The sequence below is a fragment of the Mirounga leonina genome, unplaced genomic scaffold (assembly GCF_011800145.1).
Source record: "Mirounga leonina isolate KUSES-001 unplaced genomic scaffold, KU_Mleo_1.0 Mir_166, whole genome shotgun sequence".
Taxonomy (NCBI): domain Eukaryota; kingdom Metazoa; phylum Chordata; class Mammalia; order Carnivora; family Phocidae; genus Mirounga; species Mirounga leonina.
Window position 1 is genome coordinate 32,976,475 of NW_023270418.1, and position 10,260 is coordinate 32,986,734.

General features: G+C 60.6%; 1 protein-coding gene across 1 annotated transcript; it reads left to right on the plus strand.

The window, feature by feature from the left end:
• Nucleotides 1-963: 963 nt before the first annotated feature.
• Nucleotides 964-9,732, plus strand: TBC1D10C (TBC1 domain family member 10C). Its single transcript, XM_035013391.1, has 10 exons — nt 964-988; nt 1,252-1,430; nt 2,129-2,228; nt 2,444-2,551; nt 2,638-2,744; nt 2,947-3,061; nt 3,610-3,675; nt 3,799-3,988; nt 5,740-5,894; nt 6,198-9,732. Exons 2-10 carry the CDS (start codon nt 1,279-1,281, stop codon nt 6,543-6,545), a joined length of 1,341 nt encoding a protein of 446 aa, XP_034869282.1. The 5' UTR covers nt 964-988; nt 1,252-1,278; the 3' UTR covers nt 6,546-9,732.
• The last annotated feature ends 528 nt before the right edge of the window (nt 9,733-10,260 follow it).

The window sequence follows — 10,260 nt, forward strand, 5'->3', positions numbered from 1 at the left end:
TCTGGTCCCACCCCTGAGGAGTGATGCGAGTCCCGTCCCGAGAATATGGGGCCGGAAGTACTGTAGAAGTTGTTTTTCTCTATCGAAGGCTAACCAGCCCTTCCCACCCTAGGCGGGAGTGTGGTGTAAGCACATTAATAACCGATTCCCCAAACACTGCGGATTAAGTCCTCGAAGTGCAGAAGAGGAAACTGAGGCTCAGGGATAACAAGGGGCTGGTCCAAGACCCCGGCGTCCACCTCCTGAGCCTCTGTGGCCCCCAGGCAGCTGGCCAGACCCAGATACCTGCTGCTGCACTCTGAACCCAACTTGGTTCACACTGTGGGGCACGCTAAATTAATATTTTTTGGTAAGATCCATTATTACCTGCTGAGTGCATAATAATGCTGCTTTATGTGCATATTCAAAGCATTACTTTGTAAAGAGCAAATATTAAATCATAATTCTCACTGGAATCTTGATTTTTTTATTTTTATTTATTTCTGTAAGATGTTACTTATTTGTCAGAGAGAGCCCGAGAGAGCACAAGCAGGGAAAGCTGCAGGCGGAGGGAGAAGCAGGCTCCCCGCTGAGCAAGGAGCCCTATGTAGGACTTGATCCCAGGACCCTGAGATCATGACCTGAGCCAAAGGCAGACACTTAACTGACTGAGCCACCCAGGCGTCCCTGGAATCCTGAATTGTTTTACAAGCCGATAACCTCAAAACTGGAGGGGGCCTGCCCTCTGTACCTCGGGTGGGTCCTGGCCCCTTCACACCCAACGCAGGAACCCAAGCCTGCAGCCGTCCAGCCCAAGGGAGGGGAGGGGAGGAGAGGAGAGGGGAGGGGAGGAGCCCACGGCCCTGGGGGCACTGGGGCAGGCCGGAAGAGCCTCAGAGAGGAAGGGGTGACTCCCCCCACACTTGTGGGAGTGTGGGAGGGGCCCCCAGCGGGTTGCTGAAGCTGCCAGAGGAGGAAGTGAGAGGAGGAGGTGAGGTGCAGCAGGGAGGTAAGCTGGTCTGGGGGGGGGCGGGCAGGGGCTGAGTCTGGGGCTGGGCCTCCATACAGAGGCTTGGCTTTTCTGCTACTTCAGGGCCCACCATCCCCCCCTCCAATAAAAGAGGGGACAGAAGGCGCTTGGTGAGATACCTTGAAGCCTCTCCCCTCTGAACACTGCAGCCGGGTCCCTGGGCTGGGGACCGGCTGGATGGGAGCCCAGGCTCCAGGCTGGCCAGAAGCTGCCTCTCACACCGGCTCTTCCACACCTTACAGCCCGTGGTAGCTTGGGTCTGGGGCACCATGGCCCAGGCCCTGGGGGAGGACCTGGTGCAAACGTTAGAGCAGCAGGACGACTCCAGCTCTCTGGGGTCCGACTCAGAGCTGAGTGGGCCCGGCCCATATCGCCAGGCTGACCGCTATGGCTTCATTGGGGGCAGCTCAGCAGAGCCAGGGTAAGTGGGGAAGGGATGGGGGCGGCAGGGTGCTGGGATTGAGGTTGGGGGCTGAGGGCTGAATTCTAGAGTGAGGCTGAACTTCGAGGGTCCTGGGGGGTGTGGGGACTCAGCCAGTGTCACCCCTCTTCGTGCTCCAGGTGGAATCCTAAAGCTGGCAGAGCTGAGGCAGGGGTGTCCCTCCTCCCCCAACCTCCCAGGCTTTGCACCTATCCTTGGGGCCAAATACCCGTCACCTTTTGATCTGCCCCAGTAATCCCAGAACCATACCAAAGAACCCATACCTCTACCCCTCCCCTTTCCCAATATATAGATAGGAAAACAAGTCCAGATAGGAACTGGCTCAAGGTCACACAGCAGATCAGACAGAGAACTCGGGACTGGCTTCTAGTCCACGGCTCTGTCCACCTCTCTTCTCTTATGAGTTGTCTGTGTTCCCATCCTGGGGGACAGCCAACCGGCCCCTCCCCCCCCACGTACCTACACACCCCCTTCAGTCTCTCCCGCTTCTGCCCACATCAGAGTCACATCCTTTCCCGTCCCTGTGACAACCATTGGCAACTCCTGGGTTACAGGTTACCCCCCAGAGATCTCCACGGCCAGGAGCTGAGCTTCCCTGGGGCAGCATGGAGGGTGGCAGGTGTGGGCCCTGGGAAACAGCTAGCCAACACCTCCATGCCTGTGCCTTGTGCCCGTAGGCCAGGTCACCCTCCTGCAGACCTTATCCGCCAGCGGGAGATGAAGTGGGTAGAGATGACTTCGCACTGGGAGAAAACCATGTCTCGGCGGTACAAGAAGGTGAGGGCAGGATGGGGCTCCCTGGCTCATCCCCCTTTGCCTCTGCCCACACCCTGGCAAATTGTACCCCTCCTGTGTCCCAGCACCTCCTGTCTTTTCCCCCTGCGACCCAAAGGGACCCTTGCCCCATGACAGACTGGGGCCTGGGACCTGCCAACAGGAGCAGGGGAAGCTGGCCTGGCTGATCTAACGGGGCCCCTTGGCATCACCTGCAGGTAAAGATGCAGTGTCGGAAAGGCATCCCCTCGGCCCTGAGGCCCCGGTGCTGGCCCCTGTTGTGCGGGGCCCACGTGTGTCAGAACAAGAACCCTTGTACCTATGAGGTAAGAGTTGGCGGGGTCCCCGCCTCCCCTTTCCAGAGCCCCTCGCCACTCTGAGCCCTGCCCACCACCTTCCTGTCCCCCCGCAGCAACTGGCCAAGGCCCCTGGAGACCCACAGTGGATGGAGACCATCAGCAGGGACCTGCACCGTCAGTTCCCTCTACACGAGATGTTTGTGTCACCTCAGGGTCACGGGTAGGTGGCCAGTTACACCCAGGGACCTCCAGCCCCACAACCTCCAAGGCCTTCAGCCTAGACCCCTGCCTCAGCATTATAGCCTTACCTCTTGGGGGGACCCAGCAAGGCCCGGGGTGGGGCTGAGGCCTGGGAAGAGGCCCCTGGAGGGTGGGGAAGGGGTACCTGGAGGACCAGCCCCTGATGGGGTCTCCCGGCACAGGCAGCAGGGGCTCCTGCAGGTACTCAAGGCCTACACGCTGCATCGGCCCGAGCAGGGCTACTGTCAGGCCCAAGGCCCTGTGGCAGCCGTGTTACTCATGCATCTGCCCCCAGAGGTGAGTGCCCCCGGCCCCGCTGCAGGGGCTCGAGACCCTGACCCCCAGCCCCAGGGACTCTGGACTCAGGCACTGGGCTCCTTGACTCCCAGATCCTGTCCTAGTGACCTAGGGCCTCATGACCACCAACCTCAGTGACTTTCAAGCCCAACAACCTTGACTCCAGGAACCTGGGACCCTTCGCCCCTGCCCCCTGCCCCAGTGACCTAAGAATCTGGACGTTGTCCCCTTGACCTCACGACTCCTGATTCTGAGCCCTGTGACCGTGATCTCAATGACCCCAAGAGCTCAGGACTTGAACTTTGGGACCCTCCCAGCCCTTGACCAGCAAACCCCAGCTCTGTGACTCTGAAATTCGACATCATGAACCCTATGACTTCCAACCGCCTAAACCCATCAGTAGGCCTCTGGGTAGTGGGGAGACTTTTGGTAAGAGCCCAAGTTTAGGCTGTTTAGGCTCCGGGCTCCAGAGTCACCCCAGAGGGTACATAGGCCCTCCCCTGTGCTCCTTTCCCCTACCCCGCGGTTCCTTCTGTGCCCCCACCCAGGAGGCCTTCTGGTGCCTGGTACAGATCTGCGAGGTCTACCTCCCCGGCTACTACGGGCCCCACATGGTGAGAGGCTGGGAGGGGGCCGGAGGGCACCGGGAAGGACTGGGCAGGCGGGCAGGGGCCTGGGGACGGAGAGGGGCAGAGCCTGGGCTTCGGGAGCGGATGCCCTGACGGACGTGGCTGCAGGAGGCCGTGCAGCTGGACGCCGAGGTATTCATGGCCCTGCTTCGACGGCTGCTCCCGCGCGTGCACAAGCACCTGCAGCAGGTGGGCGTCGGGCCTCTGCTCTACCTGCCCGAGTGGTTCCTGTGCCTCTTTGCCCGCTCCCTGCCCTTCCCCACCGTGCTGCGCGTCTGGGACGCCTTCTTCAGCGAGGGTGAGTGGGCAGCTGGGGGGCGGGGGAGACGCGGCCTGGCCTGGGAGCCTTGGGGTGCACACAGGGACGAGCACACCAGCTCTGCTCTGCCCCACCTGCCACTGCCAATCCTGGCCCCTGGTGTGGGTGCCAATGGGTGCCAAGGGCGATGGTGTCGGGTTGGCTCTGGGGAGCAGCCCAGCCCCTGCCTGCACGTCCCTGGTGTGATGGCTGGCGCTCCTGCCCCTGTGACGAGAGACACCGCCGCCCCCGAGGGAGGGCAGGCTCTGCTGAGGGCGGGCTGGGGCCAGGGAGGCCCCCCCCCAGGGAGGCGGGGCAGAGCTGGGGAGATCCCAGCGGTGCAGCTGTTCGGGGACTGGGCTCAGTGGGCACGGCCAGTGGCAGGGACGGGGTGGGGGGAGTGGGGGAGCGCTCATCCCTGGAGCCCACAGGCACTCGGGGAGCCCTCGCTGGTGCCCCGCATGGCTGTAGATGCTGGGACCCCTGTGTGAACGAGACCTACATTCTGGTGGGGGTGGGGACGGGAGCCAACAGTAACCAAATAACAAGATATTTATAGGGGTGCCCGGCTGGCTCAGGGGTGGAGTGTGTGACTCTTGATCTCCGGGTCAACGAGTTCAAGCCCCACGTTGGGCATAGAGCTTAAAAAAAAAGGTATTTCTAGATTGTCATAAGTGCCATGAAGAAAATACAACAAGGGATGTGCCAGAGTGTTAGGGGAACAGTGGGAGGAGAGTGCTGTTTTCAAGATGCTTTTGGCCTCTCCGTGGGGGCGGCAGACTTGCGGGGCCCATGTGGAGGCCAGGAGGCTGGGAGAGACACTGTCCACAGGGCCAGGCCACTGACGACTTGGGGGTGTGGGCGTGGACAGAGATGAAGCCGGAGAGGTCAGGCCAAGAGTGGGGGCAGTCGGGGCAGAGCTGAGCTGGACGTTTTAGGACTTGGGGGCTCGGCCTCGGTACCCCCATAGATAACCCACCTGCATTCTGTTCTCTATGGGTTGTCTGGCAGTTACAACTGAAAAATGGTAGAAATCAATCAGTACATTTATTGAGCACCTGCTGTGTGCCCAGTTGGTTCCAGGCCCCCTTAGAGCTCTGGTCACAGGTGTCTAAGCTGCCATCTCCGTGTCACCACCCCGTCCAGCCTCACACCTTGGGGGCCGGGCAGGGCAGGCGGAGCCCTCTGGACAAGCAATGTCACGAGCTCCGTTTCGTCATGATGATGACACGAATGGTTGTGATCATGTCTTTACAAGGCATGGTTGTCACCAGACCTCACTGGTCCCCAGACTCGAGGCTGCCCGGAAGAGATTCTGAGGCTGCGGGAACAGCCCGAGGTCACACCCGCGCGTGCCCGTGAGCGAGCGTGCATGGGTGTTTGCACGCGTGCACTATGCTCTTGGCTTAGCCGTGAAGAGGCTGGCGAGAATCCCTCTAGAACAAGAAGGTCACAGATCTGAGCTAGAAAGGCCTTCCTTGCAAGGATGAGCTGCCGAGGCGCAGAGAGCGGGCGTGAGGAGGCGTAGCCCCTGACTGCTGGGAGGCTGCTCTGCCCGGAAGCGCCTGCGGCCGCAGTCACCCACTCATCAATACCCCCACATCGCAGTCCCACTGTCACTCACTGCTCCTGGTCTGAGTCGGCTGCGGAGCTGCAGGGGGGTGGAAGGCGCCTGGCGGAGGGCAGGTTCAGGTACAGAACCGAGGAGGGGCAGGGCTGGCCCTGCACTGAGTGAGCCCCACGGCCGGCAGGTGTGAAGGTGCTGTTCCGCGTGGGGCTGACGCTGGTGCGCCTGGCACTAGGCACCACTGAGCAGCGCCTGGCCTGCCCCGGGCTCCTGGAGACCCTTGGTGCCCTACGAGCCATCCCCCCCACCCAGCTGCAGGAGGAGGTCTTCATGTCCCAGGTGGGTGCCCCCCCTGCCTTGCCTTCCACAATGGCCCAGCCCCTGCTGCTCAGGTGGGGAGACCGAGTCTCACAGCTGGAAGTCAGTGTGAGACCCGGGGCCCAGTTCCTGTCCTCTGAGCAGCAGAGAATGTGAAAACCCCAGGCTTCAAGTAGATTTCTATGGTTCCCTTAGTGAGTCTGGCTTTCAGTCCCTCAGCCCTCAGCCACTTCCTGGGGCTGTGTCCTGCCCGCCCTGTGGGGACCTCATGGTTTCCTGCCCTCCCCGAGTCTGGGCACACTCAGTACCAACCACTCCCCGCAGGTGCACAGCGTGGCGCTGTCTGAGCAGGACCTGCAGCGGGAGATCAAGGTCCAGCTGGCCCGGCTGCCTGAGTCGACGTCCGGGCCACCCCCCAGGCCTCAGGCCCGCCTGCCTGGGGCCCAAGCCATCTTTGAGGCCCAGCAGCTGGCAGGGGTGCAGGGAGGCACCAGGCCCGAGGTGCCCCAGATAGTGGTGCAGCCCCCAGAAGAGCCCAGGCCGCCGCGACGCAAGCCCCAGACCCGAGGCAAGACTTTCCACGGGCTCCTGACTCGGTCCAGGGGCCCCCCTCTCGAGGGCCCCCCCAGGTCTCATCGAGGCTCCGCCTCCTTCCTGGATACCCGGTTCTGAAGGTTCGACTTCTGAGGGCATCATGGACTCAGTGTCCCCTAACCCCAACTGCCCGATCGACTGATGGCCGCCTCATAAATGGGCACTGCACTTTACGGCTGGGATCTGGCGGCTCAGCTCCCTGCCCAGGGACTGTCGGACCCGAGGATGAAGGAAGATCACCGAGTGCGGTTTCAGGGGCCCCGGCCTGCCATCCTCCCACGGAGCCGTCCTGGTGCCCGGGCCCTTGCAAGCGTGGAAGCTGGCGCTGAAGAGGTGTGGGGTCAAGGGCACCTGGCTGGGCCAGCGGACCCCGGAGCGCTCCTGGGGAGGCCTCGAATAAAGTCGGACTGAGCAGAAGCCTGATGGATTTGGACTGAACGCTCTCCACCCCCAACTCTAGACCTCACCCCCTCCCAGCCCTGCGGGTCCGGCCGGCCCGGGTTCCCACGGGATGCACCGCGGCTGCCCATTGGCCCCTGAAAGCTGTTTACCCGCAGCAGGAGCCAATGGCGAGCCGCCTCGCGCAGCCTCTTGGGGGCAGGTAAGGCTCTGGCGCTTGTGGGAGGAAGGCTCCCCAAGTGGATGCTGGGCCCAGAAGTGGGGCTCTAGCCCCTGTTCTTCCCCTCCTCCCAGGTTGGTTCAGGCCTCCCAAGGGCGGGGGCACTCTAACCCAAGTCTGCCCCCCACCCATGGTGCTGCTCCCGTCCTCAGAGACAGCCAGGCGAGAACAAAAGCCTACTGTGCCGGGACAAAGGAGAAAGGTCCCACAGGCCCTTGCCCACTCCCAAAGCCTTGGTCGTACCCCCTCGGGACTGCCACCATGGAAACTCCCTCCCACACTTGATAATTGCCCCTGTGGGTGCCTGGGGTGCCTGAGACATGAGCCATCACCAGGACAACGGGGCTGGCTCCGATGCCGGCTTGTGTCCCTACAGTGCCCCTTCCCGGGTGCCTTGCCTCCCTGGGGGCCCTGCCCTGCAGGCGGGAGGGTGGCAGGGCATGGTAGGACTCCGGAGTACTGGGAGAAAGCATCTGGACTCCCACTTCCACCGTGGATTTTTCAACCTTGCTCGTCCCAGTGGCTGTGCTGGAACACTGGCCTGGCCATTGGTCAGACCCCTGATTTGGAATGTTCTGGTGAAAGCACCACAGGTTGTGGGGGTACACTCACTCTTAACATATGTTCATCTGGTGCTTAGTATGTGCCTGGCCAGGGCCCGGCTCTGGGGCAGACCATCCCGTACCCAAGGAGCCTACCACCTGGAGGAGGGAACACGGAGGTCTAGACCCAAGTCTGCGGAGTTTCCTGGGGGAAATTGAGGCTCAGGAGGGGAGGGGATTTAGCCAAGATCTCGCTGCCCGTGGCAGACCCCAGGTTTACCCCTGCCTCCACATCAGCAGCCATGAAGCTGCCCCCTACAACTGGGCGCCCACTCAGGTCTGTCCTCCTGGGGGTGCTCTCTCTCCTGCTCCCACCCACTCCCCCGGCCCTGCCCCAGCCTGAGTCCCAGCCCCTCGGAGTGTGGGGCAGCAGCTGGGCCCCCTGGCCTTAAAGAGAGCTTCCAGGGCCCTCCCTCCCTCCTCCCTGCCCCACTAAGGTACCTGTAGCTTAACGATAACCCACTCACCTGCACTTCCCAGAACTCTTTCTCAGATCCCCTCCCCCTCTGCAGGCAGCACAGATCGCCTCACTAGAGAAAGGGGAAATGGAGTGCCCAGCCCAAGATCACCATTAAGGGCAGAGCCCCTAGAGTTCAGGGCTCTGTGCCTTCTGGATAACACCTTAGCCTTAGGGCATCGAATGCAGTCTCAGGCTCTGTAGCAGGTACGGTGGGGGGACCTACCCTTGGGGTCTGCTCCTAGACTCCCTGCCCTCCAAGGGCTCAGTTCTTCTGCTCGGAGGGTGGGGAAGCAGGAAAGCAGCAGCCTCGGCCCTGGGCCCCGGAATCTGTCGTGAGGCTGGGAGGGGGGCCATGGTGACAGTGGGTCCCACTGGTTATAGACCTTAGGGGCAAATGGTCTCCGGCAGGACTCCTCCAGCTAGGGCTGAATCAATGCCTTTTCAGCTCAGGGAAGCATTTTCTGGGCAGGTGCCATTATCAAACATCTACATGGGGAGCCTGAGCTGGGTAGGGTGTGGGGGTGTCAGACCAGGAGAGAACTAGCACCCTCCTCATGTGAACACTTCTGCACACATTATCTTCACAAGACCATGCTAGCTCCTACAGCACCCGTGTGCTAGTTGGGAAAAGACACCTCTCCTCCAGGCACATGCAGCCCTGTGTGGCAAAGGGGAAGTGACCACTCAGCTGGGTACCTTTGTGCAGTGAGCAATCTGAACAACCATAGTCAGTAAACCTGGCAGCCCCCGCTCCCAACAAACCTGCTTGGAAGGCGGCTCAGGGAAGGCAAACCATGTATCTGATGGCACTCAGCCTGCAGGCACTGAAGCTGGGATGGCACCCAGAGATGTCTGTTGGCCTGGGTCAGCCCCAGGGACAGGAGTGGGGGCCAAGCAAAAAAGTGGAAGGACAGGGGCCCCTGGCTGGCTCAATTGGAAGAGCATGCAACTCTTGATCTTGGGGTCGTTGAGTTTGAGTCCCATGTTGGGTGTAGAGATTACTTAAAAATAAATAAATACACGTTTTTAAAAAGCAGAAGGGCAGATGGATCCCCACCTTGGTCGTGGGGAGGGCCCATGGTCTCCATCTTGCACTGCCACCCACCCCTGAGGTTCCCCATCCCCACGCTGTCCAGAAGCCAGACTCAGACTCCCTGCAAAGTCCCTGCATAGGAATTGTCCTCTTGCACTCTGAGCTTGATTTTCTCCTACAGATAACGAGATAAAAGTTCCCACCCCAGCCCCAAGATCGCTCTATCAGTCACAGTATTATGAGGATGATTGTTCAGTTGATCCGGGCCACAGCTGACACGCTGCCTCTCCTCACCCCACCACTAGCTGGCTAGAGACAGAGCAGAAGCGCTCTGCCAGACCGCTTGCCCCAAGTCCCAGACCTTACCTTTCCTCCTTGCAAGCACAAGGCAAACGCCACAAGAGCTGGTGCCCGGCCAAGGCCCTCTGGGAGTGGGCACAGAACCACACTGCTCTCCATACATGTGTGCACACGCTCTGGCAGATGGAAGACCCCAGCTCTGCCTCTCACCAGCAGTGTGCTCAAGACCTGAGCCGAGATCAAGAGCCGGACACATGGGGCGCCTGGCTGGCTCAGTCGGTTGAATGTCTGACCCTTGATTTTAGCTCAGGTCCTGATCTCAGGGGCGTGGGATCGAGGCCTGCATCTGGCTCCTGCTCAGCACAGAGTCTGCTTGAGATTCTCTCTCTCCCTCCCCGCGCTTGTGTACTCTCTCTCTCTCTCAAATAAATTAAAAAAATATATATTTATTTGAGAGAGAGAGACACAGCGAGAGAGGGAACACAAACAGAGAGAGAACGCTGAGCAGGGAGCCCGATGCAGGGCTCGATCCTAGGACCCCTGGGTTCATGGCCTGAGCTGAAGGCAGATGCCTAACAACTGAGCCACCCAGGTGCCCCCAAATAAAATCTTAAAAAAAAAAAAGAGTCGGACTCTTAACCCACTGAGCCACCCAGGTGCCCCCAGAAATGGAATCTTAAACCAGGATCAGGACTCAATTATCAGCACTAGTTAGGTCGTCTGATAGACCTCTGCCATCCCCTAAAGGAAAGCGACCTTGCAGAACCCAATCCGCTGTT